Source organism: Ochotona curzoniae, unplaced genomic scaffold (assembly GCF_017591425.1).
Source record: "Ochotona curzoniae isolate NIBS_2020 unplaced genomic scaffold, NIBS_Ocur_1.0 contig_3190, whole genome shotgun sequence".
NCBI lineage: Eukaryota > Metazoa > Chordata > Mammalia > Lagomorpha > Ochotonidae > Ochotona > Ochotona curzoniae.
Window position 1 is genome coordinate 3,643,223 of NW_024465751.1, and position 16,995 is coordinate 3,660,217.

The 16,995-nt window shown below is 44.7% G+C and overlaps 1 protein-coding gene across 4 annotated transcripts in view; it reads left to right on the top strand.

The window, feature by feature from the left end:
- ADCY8 (adenylate cyclase 8) overlaps positions 1–15,908 on the top strand; it is a 216,540-nt gene extending 200,632 nt beyond the window's left edge. For all 4 annotated transcript variants that reach the window (XM_040979449.1, XM_040979450.1, XM_040979452.1 and 1 more), the window contains 4 exons: positions 5,683–5,829; positions 11,033–11,125; positions 12,473–12,587; positions 15,332–15,908. In XM_040979449.1, the coding sequence (XP_040835383.1) occupies positions 5,683–5,829; positions 11,033–11,125; positions 12,473–12,587; positions 15,332–15,819 (843 nt within the window). In that variant the 3' untranslated portion in view covers positions 15,820–15,908. The remainder of the gene's footprint in view (positions 1–5,682; positions 5,830–11,032; positions 11,126–12,472; positions 12,588–15,331) is intronic.
- Positions 15,909–16,995: the final 1,087 nt, after the last annotated feature.

The following is a 16,995-nucleotide window of genomic DNA, read 5'->3' on the forward strand; positions in this document are numbered from 1 at the left end:
TCATCAGTTCGTCTGCCCAAGCCTCAGTTTTCTCACATGTAAAGCAGCTGTAGTTGTAGTTACTCTCCAAAGACCTACATATTAATAAGACTGATAGATTCAAATGATCAAAGACCTTGGGATGTGACCTTGCTGAAAAGATTAATAGCTATGAACAAGTAGGAAGACCAGAAACACCTTAGTATTTCAAGGATAGAGCACAGGAGTCTTGGGTAGAGTGGCTAGACTTCAAGGGCATTGAGGAAGCTTGGATTTCACTCTCTGGATGCTCAACAGAAAAGAATGTGAGCTTCATTTTGTAGATGATGGGACTAAGGTACAGAAAATGAACTGAATTGGTGGAGGCTTATGAATGGGTTAACTCAAACTCAAACCCAAGTACAGGTAGCACCAAAGTCAGTGTGTGTGTGTGTTTTCCTTCTCTAGCTCAATATAGACAGACCATCCACACACAGAGCAGTAGATGGAAACTCACCCCTAGATGTAACCTGCCCAAGATTCTTCCAGCTCTGTCAGCCACGCAAAGGTTCAGGCAGTTCCTGCTATTCTGTTGAACTTTGTTTGGAATAGTGGCTATCTCTACTGAGCTAGAGTTTCTTGCAAATAAAGCCAGCAGGAAGTCCATGCCAGGCAGTGTCAAGCAGGTTATACTTAAGCCCTAGGAGATCTAATGGCTCATTGTAGCTTTGTAAGCGCTCTCAAAAGGATCCTGACAAAAACGGGGGTGTATTTTATGGGACTGAGTTCATCATGGTGTGAGACACACAAGACTGAACTCAGATGGTCCTAAGTAGGTCAGGGACCAGACAGAAGGCAAAAAGGGACATTGGTCCCTGGACAAAGAAGACATTGGAGTGTTTACACTGGCATATGGAGGGCAGAGGTGGGTGCATGCTTGTGCTCAGGATGCTGTATTGAGTGCTAACCGATAGCTCCTGCCAACCAGAGAAAGATGGCAATAAAATATGACAGTGTTTCTATATTCAGCAGTCCCTTCCCAGTTTGCAAAGTGTTTTTGTCTTCTCTAAGGCCAAAATAGCAAGAAACAGATGGCACATTCAAAACAGTTGATTAGAGTGAGTTGAATGAAGGGACTGTCTGCAAAGGTGTAGGTTGATGGGCAGGATCCCTCCTGTGTGCCTCTTTGTATCTCTCTATCATCTTCTCCCTGTTATTTTGCGATGGCCATGGGGTGGGAGATGGCTCGCCTACATCAACCACTTTCCATGGGCTCTTCCCCCAGTTGAGGATGGTCAGCAATAGTGCTAGGCAGAAGGTCAGAGAAACAGGCCACCAAGGAGCTGCCTCCAATGTCAGCTTCACTCACTGCTTAGACCTGGTCTCATCCGGTTCAGCCAGGGTGACAGCTCCACTGCCGCTAGTCCTAGGTTCCTAAAAGAATTATTAGAGTTCCCCTATGCTCTTCCTTCATGTGTAGATTAACCTTCCCTGAGTATTCTTGATTTTTAGCTGCCCTTGATTGTCTCTTGGGTCCTTAACTGAAGCAATGGATAACAAAGTGATGATTAAGACTCCTGGGACCAATAGTCCTAGGAAGCTCCCACCACCCACAGAAACAAAGGGATAAGAGCACTTAGTGGAACTAATGAAAACAGATGGACAAGCAAATAGACAAGCAGGACACCCTAGTGCAAAAAGGGGCAAAACCAGCAAACTTTTATCCCCTTCTACATCTGAGGCCAATAAATTCATTTTACTTGCTGCATTGTATTTTTATTACGCAACAAAATATTTGAGCCAAATAATGTATAAAGAGTAAATTTCTGTTTTTCTTCCTGACGTTTATTTTGTTTTGTGACTTCTCATTTAATGGAATAAATATTGGAGACTGTCATATTCAGATGTGAGGATATAATGCAGTATGCATCTCTACTTCCAGATGGACTCCAATGAAACTGTTAAATATATCTTGACAATAAGATTCTGGACTCTCTGCCATTGCCCGTGCCTGTAATGATAGATTTACAACTGTTTATGAAGAACTATGCTATTATAATAATATAAAGAAAATCAGTGGTGAGGGAGGAGATTTGGTGTGGGGCAAAAAATCCCAGAGCATATGGAACTGTATCATAAAATACTACCTCTAGAGCCCGGTGCAGTGGCCTACCAGCTAAAGTCCTCACCTTGAATGTGCCGGGATCCCATATGGGTGCCAGTTCTAATCCCGGCAGCTCCACTTCCCATCCATGGCCTGGGAAGGCAGTCGAGGACAGCCCAACACCTTGGGACCCTGCACCCGTGTGGGAAACCTGGAGGAAGTTCCTGGCTCCTGGCTCCAGATCAGTACCAGCCGTTGCAGTCACATGGGGAGTGAATCATCCGACGGAAGATCTTCTTCTCTGTCTCTCCTCCTCTCTATATATCTGACTTTGTAATAAAAAATAGATCTTTAAAAATATTACCTCTAATAATAATAAGAGTAAAGTATAAGTTGGCTCACAATTTTGGAGGTCCAGGGTCAAGATCGGCCAGCCTCTTTGGTTTGCTGCCTGGTAAAGGGACCACACGACATGACGGTAACATGTTAGAGTGTTCCCGTTACAAACCAAGAGCAGAGAGAGTAGGTCTGAATTCAGGCTTTCGTAGCGCTCACATGAGCTCCAGATACATTTGGTCTTGGGGTCCACACCTAATGGAAGAAATGAGCATTGGAACAGTAGTGATGATGGCAAGGAGCCTTCTGTAAAGTAGCTCAGAGAACTACAATAGCATGCAGCTCAACTTCTCAACTCAGTCTGCTAAACATTATGGAAGATCAGGACTCAAGTGTTTAGAAAAGGAAACAACAGAACAAAAAGTGAAGCCAGTTAAAAACGATAAATTAATGACATAAAAAGAGTGTTCCATCAAAGAATAGATAACAGAAATTAAAACATGCACTGTGAAACAAAACATTTCAGTATTTAGATGTTTGAGACAAGAATTTGTGTGCAATTAATTTACTTGGAAATAAACTCAAGAAACAGGAGTATGTAGAAGAACAGAAAAGAAAGCAACAGATAAATGATATATTATTAATTCCATTACTTCTGTGGGCAACTAGGGCAAGAATTAATAATTAACTATAACTCTATAGTATATATAATTGTTTTCATTGTGTTTTACTAGTATATACCTAATTGTGACATGAAATTTATCATACTACTGTGAAGCTTGAGGAAATGATACCCAAAATCATCTGGGCTGAGGTGAAGGAGCTGGTGTCATCTATGACTTTGTATCAGTACTAGAATATCTACCCACAAGTTGGATTTCCTACACATCCAGTCTACTGTTCACAAGGGCAGAGTGCCCTCTAGTGTCCTAACACAAACTCTGGCAAGGAAACAAGCACCTCCATTGACCCCCACCCCCCAGAGTGAAAAAAGACAGGACTCCTCCAGTGTCTGCTGCAGCAAGGACACAACGCAAATGCCTTAGCAAGAGCACAAGATCCAACCTGAGGAACTGCAGGCCGTGAGAACGTGGAGAAAAGTGGGTCCCGGTGCAGTAGCTGAAGTTCTCACCTTGCACACGCTGGGATCGCATATCGGTACCAGTTCTAATCCTGGAAGCCCTGCTTCCCAAACAGCTCCCTGCTTGTGACGAGGGAAAGCAGTAGAGAATGGATCAAAGTCTTGGGACCCTGCACCCATGTGGGAGACCCAGAAAAAGCTCGTGGATCCTGGCTTCGAATTGGCTCAACTCCAGCCATTGCAGCCACTTGGGGAGTGAATCATTGGACCGAAGATGTTCCTCTCTGTCTTTCTTTTTCTCTGCATATCTGACTTTCCAATAAAAGTAAAATAAATCTTTTTTTTAAATTATGGGTGTGAATACAGCATCTGCTGCGTTGTTTGACTTTTATCTTGGCCAGGGTGAGACACTAAAAGAGCTCAGGAAGGGGAGAGGGCACAAATACTGTGTGTATGGAATATCTCTGGCTTCCCTGAGGAGGCAGTCTGGGGTCGGGGAACCCAGGAGGAGATTCTCTTAGTAGTGGGCGAGGAGGAGAATGGGAAGAGTCCACTGAAAGTAGGAAGGTTGGAGGAGGGGAAAGTGTCTAGGAGAAAAAGCTAGAAACACTTGGTGATTTACTGAATATGAATGTAACGGAGGTAAGGAAGTCACAATGACTCTACAGATCCCTCAAGTGGCTGACTTGGCAGCTCTGGCACCACCCACTGAGCTAGAGAAAGAAGGCTCATGTGTGGGTGCAGTTGGAGAGGTGGGCTGCTAGCTTCTGTAAGCTTAGGAGGGTAAAGACAGCGAACAGTGAGGCGGAGAAGTTGGAAGCCCAAGGAGAATTGACCTGAAGACAGAAGTGTAGAAACTGCCAATAGCATATGTGTGTTAGAAAGTCTGACACTGAATGAGATGGACCAGGTAAGTATTTGATACATTTGTTGGGTCAAGGACAGAACCATAGCAATGGGCAAGATCGAAGATGGAAGATAAGCCAAAGCAAGAGGCAATTTGAAGAGACCGAGCATAAAGAAAACAACACATGTCTCTAAAGCCCAGAAACTCAAGAGAACAGAACTCTTGAGAGTGATCAATAGAGAAATCTGAAAAGATATCCAGTAGGAGATAAACAGACCTGTGTGCATTGATTGTCCCACATTGACTGTCAGGCTGGCACTTTCTTGACTCATTTAATTTCATTCTGAGATGTGACGGAAATTGAGAGTGTGGGGAAAGGAGGTGGAGAAACTAACTTAAGTTTCTATAGGACCCCGGGGAGAATTGTTCTTCATAGAAGACAAGGTTAAAAGAAGGAAGAAGAGCAAGAAAAAAGAACAAGAAAAGGAAATATGTAAGAGAAGGATTATTGGGGCAATAGAAGAGATTACAAGGGGATCAAGAGCTCAGGTACAAACAGGAGAAAGAAAAACCCAAGAAAAGACATCAGAATGAAAACCATCATGAGTAGGCGTCTGTGGATTGAGGTTGAGATGAGCCATGGCCAAGGGCCACTTTTCAATAGTGTGGGCAATAAGGTAATCTAAGAGGAAGAATGGGAAGGGTTAAATTAAGAAGGGTGGTAAAAATTTGTACTAGGTATTGAGGAGAATAGAAAAGGAAGCTAGCCAAGGATGAATGAATGGGCTGTGAAAACTCAGGTCCAATAAAGGCTGGTAGCCAAAAATGTTTGTTTGTTTCAATGCACAGGCTGGCAATGTTGTGATTATGGTACAGTGAGTTGAATCTTTCCGTCCTTCCAAAATCCATATGCTGGCGTGCTAATCTCCTAAAACATTGGCATTTGAAATCGAGGCCTTTGGGGAGGTAATTAGATCATGAAGGTGAATCCCTCATCCAAGGGATCAGCACCCTTATAAAAGCAGCCTCAGGGAACTGTTTCACTGCTTACACCACTTGAAGATAGCACCATCAAAGAATCAGAGACTGAGCCCTCACCAAAAACCACGTCTACCAACATCTTGATCTTGGGCTGCTCTAGAACTGGAAGAAGGGCACATCTGTTGCTGTAAGCCACTCAGTCTAAGTCACTTAGTTATGGCAACTGGAACGTCCTGAGGTTTGATGTGTTAACACGGTGTGGGAGTCCTGCCTCCCACTTCCTGTTCTTTGACAGGCACCTGTGCGTGTGAACATGCATGTAGAGTCTGACCCTGATCCCGGTCTCTGGGGTTCTCTGGGTGTCTCCCTATCCAGGAACTCTACTCTCAATCCTATGATGCTGTCGGAGTGATGTTCGCCTCTATCCCAGGATTTGCAGACTTTTACTCTCAGACAGAAATGAATAACCAGGGAGTGGAGTGCCTGCGCTTGCTGAATGAGATCATTGCTGACTTCGATGAGGTAAAGATAATCCTCAGAAAATTTCATGCATGAGTGCAAATCTTTTGGTCATGATATTGTATTATTCATTGGGGGATTGGTCATTTTTATGTGATTATAGAATTTCAAACCACATTATAAGCACAGATGTGTATCGTGCAATCTAGTTATCACAGTTATCATCTGAAAGATATGCTATTGTTCCTCTGTTTCATGTTAAAAGAGTGCCTAAGACAGACCGAGTAACTCAATGTCACACAATTGGCAAATGGCAAAACCAGGGTCTGATTGGGAGACTATGTGGCTTCACAGAGTCATTGGACACTAATGAGGACATTTTTCCTCCTACTCAAAGTGCCAAATAAATCCTGCAGTTTAGCTCTGAGTCCGAGAGCTAAACACTCCAGATGCCAGCTTCACCCTGCGGGCTCCACAGGGATGATGAATCCGTAATGTGACGGGAAATGCTCATGTTGCTCTCGTTACATGGGCAATCCTGACCGGAGTGGCCCTTCCCATTCTGTGCCCTCTGGAAGAAGGCCACCAGTGTCTGCCCAATGGGCAGAGCCTGAAGTGGAAATCAAGTGATTCACTGAGAAAAAGACTAGGGAGAAGCCAAGCAAAAAAGTGGATTCACCTTCAGTTCAGCCTCAGTCTGACCTGCAGGAGCTCAACTGCCTCACACTGGGGTAATTGGTGCAAGAGGGACAGGTTTTGGGACACCTGGAAGTTGTGGGCTGCCCTGTGGAAGTATACACCATCCTAGGCACTTTTAGTGGGGAGATTCCCACAGATCCAGCTCAATTCTCTTAAAAAAAAAAAAAGTGTGGCAATACAAAGGAGGATCCTGTAAGAGGGTTTGCATGCGGCACAGATAGCATCTGCTTCTATTCTCACAGCATTTTCTACCCCTCTTCTCTATCCAGGCAAATGTTACTTACTTTTTTAGTAAAAAAATTCCGTATCACAGCACTTGAAGCCATCCATTGTAGTTCTGCTGGCAGATCTGACCCCTCCACATTCCTACCAAGTTCTAGAACAGAAATCTACCTTATTGACAAAACTCCATAGTAATTTACAATGTGTTGTCATAAATGCAGAGCATCTTCAATTCATTTAATTGTTACTCATCTCTCACACAAAATCAATAAGATAGAAACTATTAATCAGGACTTTTATAAATAAGCAAAACTGAGACCCAGATATGCCAGGAATGCCCAGAGTCACCACTAAGTGGCAAAGCCAATATTTAAACCATGGCTGTCGTACTGTTTTAGTTTATAATCGTTGTATTACATTGTTTCTCACTTACCTGGCATCTCACAATGGTTGCTTTGAAATCATAATTTGAACAATGGCTATTTTGACCATCTCAGGAAGGAGTGTGGGAATCAAGATAAAAGAGATCAACTTCTGCTTGTCTACTGTGGCTTCACCATCCAATGGGAAGCAGGTTGTCTTTAAATTGCTGTTCTATGAGAAGTCACTGCTCTGTGCACTGGTACAGAAGGCCCTGCAAGGTGGAGAGGTGAGACAAAGAGATCGTAGTGAGACCACCTCTGACTTCTCCGCATTGTTCGTGGCCAAATATTAATAAAGATAGAAGCCACACATATTTGTATCTTGTTAAGTCCTCAGGGCCTAGAACTGCATATAGCACAGAAGAGATGCAAGATTTATGAAGCCTGTGTTTGCTAGTATTTGCCAAATTAATTGTTTAATCAATAACCAAGAAAGGGAACTAGAACCCTGTTTGCAGGAGGAGGATGAGCTAATGTAATCCAAAACTTAGACTTTTATGTTTAAAAATAACTATTAAAGCTATCTGACTAATGCTTGACGCATCAGGCTCTGTTGTATTTTAAACTCCCTAGAAACTCAACAGCGCTCACTCGTGTCTTCTTAAATTGTAATAGAGTTGGATCTATACTCGTATCCCAATGGATCAGACTATGGAAACGACAGCTTTCCCCAAGCTGAGCAGATTAGTGCTCCAGTGATGTAGTTAAGTGTTTGCAGAGGGCAGTTGGAAATAAAGGAACTGGTCCAACAGCTTGTCTTACAGAAAAGAGGGAGAGGTGGAGGTGGAGATGAGAAGGAGGAAGAAAGGAGGAGGAAAGGGAAGGAAAGTGGAAGAAGGCAGGTGAGGAAGAAGGGTGGAAGGGCATGTAGCCAATGGGAAAAGTAAAAAGATACCTTGACTTGCCAGTTCCAAACACTTAGCTTTCCCTTGTGGGTGCTGAAGTCATCAGACAGGCCTTCTTTCTTGGGATCAAGATAGGTCTTCTGGATTATTCCTGGCTGAGCTCCAGCTAGACACTTGGTGCTTGCTTCAGTAAGGCTGCTATTCTTGCTGCTATTATTTTCACGGGAAACTGAACTCCTGCAAAATCGTTTCTCAGCCCAGAGGAAAGCGGCACATTCACAGAGCACGCTCTCCAAGCCTGTGTGCACCAAGCCAACACCAAGCTACTCACCCCATTGCCCTAGTCTGAAAAAAGGCTGTCAAAGGGCCTGCTACCATCTCAGGTCCCCACGCCCACTCATGAATTAATCAAGAGGTTGACGCAAGACCCTGAGTGAATTTTCTGCAAGGATAGTAAATAAAATAATGAAACCTTTTGCTACCTCCATGTTGAACGTATTGGAGAAGGCAACTCTGCCTGGGTCTGAAATCATTAAGAATGATTACCAAACCATTCTTAAGAGAAGGCAAGATGGAAAAGAGTCCCCAGTCCCTACAGGCTCCTGTCAGCTCATGGCCAGCTGAAAACTACAGATGTGCAGCTGCGAGCAGGCAGAGATGGGGGCTATCCAACGATCTTCCAGCTAAAACAATAATAGCCCAGGACTGTGCTGAAAGACCGAATATGATGTGGTGTCTGAGGACAAATGCCAGACACCCAAGACTGAAAATGGGATACCACAGTCACAATTTGCAGGACCTCAGTAAGATCAGAAGAGGAGCTTCATTTTACTTAGAGTAATAAAATAATGAGTAGACTACCTCCCCTGCCAGTCAAGATACATATACACACAGCAAGTCACAAAAGCACCTGCCTGTGCTCTGCACATTTCCAGAAGAGTTCCTCCAAAGCAAAAACTTACCACATTATCTTGGCTAAAGCAAGATAGTCCAAAAACAGCCCACCTATCCCCTGACCGGGGTGTCTATCACCGGGTTGACATGACCTCACTCAGTTATCACAGCACTGATGGAAGGTGAAGAGATTGCATGCATATCCCCATGCACAATGGGTGATGAGAGGCCAGAATTTAGATTTTGCTCTGAATGGAGTTCATCTGCTCAAGGCCAGTGTCATGGGTGTGTGACTTGTGCAGCCATATCAGGGACTTCCACTTGGCTTGCTAGTCTGCCATCACCACTGTATAATTTTTAAAGGTTTCCACATCTCATTTTGCACCAGCCCTGTGTTTTCTGTAGCTGGTCCTTCCTCCCCTGTCTCACGCTGGGGCCTCAGGACGTATCATTCTGTCGTGTCGAATCCTTATCGGCTCATCTACAAAATAGACTCAAGGAGAGCTCTTACATCAGGCCCCAATGGATAAATTCATCACCTCTCCTGGCCTGCATTTTAAGCTCTTTAAATTTTTCATTTAGATCTTGAAAATATAAGCTACATTGGGATTTTTTAATTGAATAATATCTGGAGGGGGAGCTTTGAAATAATCTAACTCAATTATTTCTCACTCCATGCCCTTAAGCAAATTCTTCAATCATCTGTGTAGCTCAGTTTACTCATCTGAAAATGAAACAAATCCTGGTCATTACATCATAAATACAAAGATCATAAAATACTTCAGGAGCCTTGTCCTCAGCCTGCAGACTGGCATTCCAAATGAGCGCTGGTTCATGTCCCAGCTGCTCCGCTTGCCATCCAGCTCCCTGCTACTGCCCTGGGAAAGCAGTAGAGGATCACTCAACTTCTTGGAACCCTGCAGCCAGGTGGCAGACCCCAAAGCTCCTGGTGGCTGACTTTGGAACAGCCCAACCCTGGCCAATACAGCCATTTGGAGAGTGAAACAGCAGATGGAAGATTTTTCTCGCTTCATTTCCCTTCCCTCAGATCATGATGACTTTCAAGTTAAATAAATAAAATAAAAAATAAATAATACTTCAGACTGACCTTTGGGCCATGAACTGAATGATAGCCCCTCCCAAAATTCATGTTGAAGCTCTAAGCCTGCAGGACTGTGTTTGAAAACAGGGCCCGTGCTGAGTTCATTGTGGTTAAATGAGACCATACACATGGGACCCTGATCAAACACTGAAGAGTGCGCTGTCTCTCTCGGCTCTGTCTGGGTGCTGAGCACTGTACACAGCATGCAGGGGTGCCTGCCCTAGGAATCATACAGCCCACTGAGTTTGGTGACAGTGAAAAAACAAAGTCAGGAAAAGATGATAGGAAATGAAGAGAGGAGATGAAAAGCATGTTTGTGAGGATGAGATACTGTGTTCCATTTAGAGGCAGTGGCCAAAAAGACCACCAGAGCAGGCGGAATTCAGAGAAGACCTGGAGTGATGGAGGAAAGTGGGCAGTTGTCTCAGGAAGAGTTGTCAAGCTTGGGGAATAACACATGCAGGGTCCTGAGACAGCAGAACTAGCTGGTTCCTGTGGGGCCGTAGCAAAGTAGACAAATGGACAATACAAGAAGTAGGTCATGGCAAGCCGTAGGTGATCCAAGAGGAAAAGGTCACAGTAAAGACTGACCTTGGCCTAAATGGAACAGGAAGCCATGGGAGGGGTTAGCACAGAGTGGAGCTACTGGCTGACCTCCAAGGGAATGGGTGTGCTGGGCACGGTCTGGGAGACAGGAGGTGAGAGCAAGAGGAGCAGAAGGCTAACAGTGCAGCAGGGAAGTGAGAGCCACAGGATCCAGAGTGCTTGGTGAAGGCAAAGCCACAATGAGGCATGGATGCATTTGGAAATATCTGTGATTACAAAGCTAATCAAATAGCTTTGCTTATTTCAAAGATTCATGGGTACAAATCTCCTTAAAGGCTATGGCTTCTGACATCGAGCGGGTACTCAATAAACATACATTTATGAATGTACCATCCTCAGACAGAAAAGCTGCCACCCTGAGGATGCTAGACCACTGGAGTTAGATCTTCATGGTGAACCACAGGCCTGTAACAGAAGGCACGAGCCTCCTCAAGGAGGCCACCCAAGGTCTAACCCACTGCCTGTGTCTGTTTCAGTTGCTTGGCGAAGACCGGTTCCAGGACATTGAAAAGATCAAGACCATTGGCAGCACCTACATGGCCGTGTCAGGCCTGTCTCCAGAAAAACAGGTAAGAGACCCCTAGAAATTGGACACAGCTTTTACCAGGGGCTTGCTGTCTTGTCGCTGGAGATGATGATGCCTCCGTCACCAGGAGGCTTGAGGAATGTGAGGAGAATCTGCAAACGTGGATCCCAATAGCTGTGTGATGTGTATCTGCTCTGAGGCAGGTAGAGACTGCTGGACAAAGACATGCCACTTGCTTGACAAATGTTTGGGTTTGGTTCTGAGCTTTATTCTTGCTTCACTGGGCCAAAATCAGGGCCAATCAATACCCTAGTAATGGATCAGATATGAATGCTTCTGATGCCATATGCTAGCCTCTTTTCTCATTTTTGTTTTTGCCTTTAACAGTTGTATGCAGCAATAGCAATCCACTCTGACCTTGGGAGTGTTGACTCTGTCCCAGGCATTGTGTTACATAGGGACAGCTAATTCATGAATTGCCTGGGATAATGCCATGCGCCCACACAAAGCTTATCATCTCATACACCCTGAATGCGAAGTGAGTGTGAGTCTGAGTTCATTAGGGAGATGAAATCCTCATTGATTTTATCTCCTTTCTCCTGTACTTTCTTTCTAACCAAAATTCTATAAATACCCATGGAGTGAATTCCTGGGAAGGAAGTCACACTGGTAATGTGGCACATGCATGGGCACATAATTATGGGGTCATAGAAGTATGCCCCCAACTGGCTTTGTAAATAAATCTGTACTGGATCATAGCCATGCCCATTTATTTGTATTGTGTCTATTGCTCCTTTCAAACTAAATGGGCAATGTTGAATATTCTAGGTAAAGATGAGACTATCTGCTAACTGGTCTTTCACTGAAACAGGAGTGTTTCTCTGGCACATGCAATCTCATTCAGTTCCTGTTAGTAGACAGGGCAAGTATCTTGATTACCATTTTGTAGATTTGGAAACTGGGGTTCCGGGAGGCACAGAAGCTTACCCTGCCCTTACCCAGGAATCTGAGACCAAAGGTTCATGGGAATCATCCCTTAGACAGACACTCTGAGTGTGTCACAGGGTATAGGCATGGTTCCTAGCTTGGCAAAGCTGCACATAAAGGCGTAACACATTGACACAGATGCGTGCAAATCAATGAGCACACTCAGGACTCATGGGTGCAGATAAGTGCAGTGAGGAGAAGGAAGATGGTGGCCCACACTTACAAATCCTGAAAGAAAATCTCATGCAATCCCATGTTTCTGGGATGCCCATGAGTTCAGTGTACAGAAGCCAACATACAACGTCATTTCCTGTTGAGAGATGTGCAGGTAAGGCTGGAACACAAAACTCTTGCCATCAACTGATGCCCACATTTAGTGAATCCTCTCTCCTATTTGTTCCAGCAATGTGAAGACAAGTGGGGACATTTGTGTGCCCTGGCCGACTTCTCTCTTGCCCTGACTGAAAGCATACAGGAGATCAACAAGCATTCATTCAATAATTTTGAACTCCGGATTGGTGAGTAGCAGCTGGTCAACTGGTAAGGGGCAGCTTGTGGGGTCTGCTGGCCTGGCTGCCTCAGCCCTTTCCATGTCCAGGACATTAATGCAGGGAGTATTTTCCTACAAAATGTAATAGGTGTGGTATGGCCCTGCTAAGAAAACGGACAGAGTCAGCTCAGGCCTTCCTGCGCTTCCCCTCAAGCAAGATGCTAGAGAGACGAGGACACTGAGGAGTGTACAGAAAAACAGAGCTGTCGGTCTTTAGGAAACACTAGACACTGGGTACCTACCTGTCTTCCAGCTGACCTGTCCAGCAGCCTTCCATCACACAAGGTCCTGACCAACCAATCTTTCCCATCTGACTTCTGTGTCACTTTCTTCTGACGGCCCAGGGATTGTTCTAAGGATTGTGCAATTGAGGGTGGTAGCTGCTATATGCGGCCCAGGAAAGTCAGCACCTAGCTCAGCCATACGGCTCTCCCTCTTTTGGGCTTACAGACATTTTTGTGTAAGGAGGCAATACACCGGCCATTGCAAATGAATCATCTTTTCTGAGCCGTGTGGTTCACCAACTCCTCCTGCCTCCGTGCAATCTGAAAGCCCCTGACCTGGTCAGCACACTCACTGTGTAGATGACCACACACACACAGGCCTAGAAATAGGCAGTAATTATCCTGAGGCCACGCAGCCCAGCGGGCAGGGCAGCAGCACCTCTGCAATCCTGTGACTGTGGGACAAGGACGTTATGGCTGCCTGGAGCACTTTAAAACAGCAGGCGCTGCTGTCCTCTGGCTCTTGTGGCATGTTACTCTATTTGGTTCTCCCATAGACGCCTTCAAGAAAATCAGGATCAGGAAGCATCCGTGAATGCCTTGTCAGACCTGAGGAATGCTGCGGGCCTTTGTTGTCTGCCATAAAAGAAGTTATTCTTTTAATGCTTTTTGATCTTTGGATGGGATGTTCAGGGCTTGTTCCCATGACTCCCATCGACCCTGCATGTCCCTTCTGAAATCACTAACTGCACAATTGAACCAGGAATAAAACGTTATCCTTAACCCTGAACAGAGCGCTCTATTCTGAGCAAATTCTGAAATGATGCTGACATCAGGGCCAACTGTTGGCATGATCTGTTATAAGGCTGCTGTAGTTTCATCGATCTCTGAGGTGAGAAAATCAATTTCTCAACTGGATTGAGCGTCTCTGTTTATGTTCTGGGCCTGTTGTAAGCAGCTCTGTATCTCTGGTCCTTTAAACTTCGTAATTCTGTTGCCTCCTGTGTGAGCTGGCTGTTACATTTTACCTTCCTTCTTCCATTTTACCTTCCTTCTTCCAAGAAACAACATGATAATCAAAAAAAAAAAAATCACAGGGAGGCATTTGGCACAGTGATTAAGACACCACGAAGGGATCTTGCCTCCTGCATTAGAGGCGAGATCCCTGAATCCAGCCTGAATCCTAAATCCAGCCTCCTACCATTGCATACCCTGGGAGAGAGGGTGGCTGTTAAAGTCATTGAGCCCTTGACACCCGTGCATGAGACCATAACTGAGTTTCTAGCTCCTGGCTTCAGCCTGGCCAAATCTAACCACGGATGTTGTGGCCATTTGGGGAGTGAGTCAACAGACGGATTCTCTCTTTCTTTCCCTCCATTCCTTCCCTTTGTCTTAAAATTAAATAAATTTCTAAACATTTAAAGCACTGTTCAGAAAATGAGACAATGGTTCAAAAGGTTCTCTGGAATTTTGAAGTGTGATTGTGATTCCCACATATTCCAGTCTGTTTTGCAAACTTTTGTGTTGTGTGTGTGTGTGTGTGTGTGTGTGTGTGTGTGTGTGTGTGTGTGTGTGAGAGTGTGCGCATACACACAGATAAGTGAATTCTCCCCTGTGGTACTCCTGCCTCTAACTAGAATGACCTTATCCAGACCTCTGCGTGCCCAAGCCCAGTACTTTCTTCTAATCTCTCATAAATCACTCTACTCCAAAATGTACCTCCCTCATCTTTGCCTGCCCCTTTAACCCGATTGATTTTTTTCTTTATTACTTTCCTTCTCTTCTCATTAGGATGTAAAATCCTCAAGGGTAGGACTTTATCCTTGTTCTATTCCCAATGCCAAGTCCAGTGACAGTAGAATGAAGAAACTTAAGAACGAGACACACATGCCTTCTAACGTGTTTAGTGAAATGTTACTTCTAGAGAAGTCTGTGCTTGTTTCAAATATCTTCAGAAGCATTTACCAAACTTTGCAGTTGGGAGGAAGTGAGTGTCTGAGCTGGAAGACGCAACAAAGGGAAGAGTGGGAAGCGACTGGCCAGAATGAGGACTTGGGTACCTCCTTTTGTCTTTGGTAATGCAGGTGTTCAGCACCATTTGCCCAATCCGTGGGTTGTAACTGTATCCAGTGTGCACACGGAAGCCTTTCTGAGGCTGAGCTCCCAGTGCCCTCATGGTCCCCTGACTGCTGTGGGAGGGGAAGACTTTAGGATGTGCCCATTAGATCCAGTTATACATCTACAGTTATACATCTACAGTTATACATCCAGTTATACATCAGTTAAACATCTACTGGAGCGCCTTTATCTATAAGATCAAACCACTGCTCCTTAAGATCGCATACCAGGGCATCTCCTATCTGCTTGGTGTCTAATTTCTCAACCTCATTCATCACTATCTCACCCAACCTGTACTACATGCATGCCTGACAGGCCCTGTCTGTTCCTCTTCTGTCTCTTATTTCTTGCTCCTCTGGTTCACCCATAGGCATCAGCCATGGCTCTGTGGTAGCTGGTGTGATCGGCGCTAAGAAACCACAGTATGACATTTGGGGCAAAACTGTGAATCTGGCCAGCCGAATGGACAGCACGGGGGTTAGCGGGCGGATCCAAGTGCCAGAAGAGACCTATCTCATCCTAAAGGACCAAGGATTTGCTTTTGATTACCGAGGGGAGATCTACGTGAAAGGCATCAGTGAACAGGAAGGGAAAATCAAAACATACTTTCTCCTGGGACGAGTCCAACCCAACCCATTCATCTTGCCCCCAAGAAGACTACCTGGACAGTACTCGTTGGCCGCAGTCGTCCTAGGCCTTGTCCAGTCACTCAACAGGCAAAGGCAGAAGCAGCTACTCAATGAGAATAACAATACAGGGATCATCAAAGGCCATTACAACCGGAGGACTTTGCTGACACCCACTGGGTCAGAGCCTGGAGCCCAAGTCGAAGGCAATGACAAGTCGGATTTGCCATAAATGCATTTTCTTTGTGTTTCTTTTTTTTTTTATTTCTTTTATATATAAAATAAATATACTAATAAAAAGGTTTAATTTTTTTTAGAACACAGATGTTTTCATTGGTCTTTGAATGCACCAGATCAAGTCATCTTCCGCCACACTGATGGACCACCTCTCATATACAAGACGCTTTGAGACACAATATACATAAGAGCAACTTACGACTCTGAGAGCCCGTTAGTTAAGTGGGAACAAGACACATGCAAAGCCTCAGTACAATGGGATATTCAATGACAAACTCTGCTTCTTTAAAGACTTATTAGTTTATTGAATGTAGAAGGACAGACAGAGAGAGATAGAGACTATTCATTGATCTACTCCCCAATGGCCACAATATCCAGGGCAGAGCTAGGCCAAAGCCAGGATCTAGGAGCTCCATCTTAGTTATTCACGGTGGTGACACGAACCCGAATACGTGGCTCATCATTCATTCCTTTGTCGGGTGCATTACTGAAAGGCTAGACAAGAATAGCCAGGCGTCTAAATGGAACCCTAACAGAGGATGCGTATATCCCAAGTGGAGACCCAGCCAGCTACATTGCAACATCTGCCAAATCACCATGTTTTAAGCATTTGTCATGCTAGACCAAGTGCCAGAGTCTTTACCTAATGACCGCATGTAATCCTCCCAACACCTGCCCATTTATTCAACCAGGGCACTTACCAATGGCAAGGGTTGACCCCCTGCATGTTCCAGAGAAAGCCCAGCAGAAGTGCTTCCCACACAGGACGCTCTAGTTGACAGACAACAGACACTGTACTTACAAACCAATATGTAAATCTACTTGCGGACAGCAGTACATGCAGTAAAGGAAGTTAAGTAGGACTTTTGGGATAAAAAGCAGGAGGACAGGGATGCTGCCTTAACTGGAGCAACACATAGAATTAAAGAGAAAAATAACCCAAACAGAAAAAGTAGCAAATGCAAAATCCCTACCATGAGCTCAGTCCAGGTATCTTGAAAGAACAATTAGAAAATCAACAGGTCATTTAACTACTGTAAGCAAGCTGACCGTCTCCTGGGAAGATTTTATCCTAAGCTGCCCTCTCACAACCCTAAGGCTGCAAGGGAAATTTCATATAGATGGTAAAGTTCATAAAAATTAATGGAATTGCCCAAAGTCACATAACACT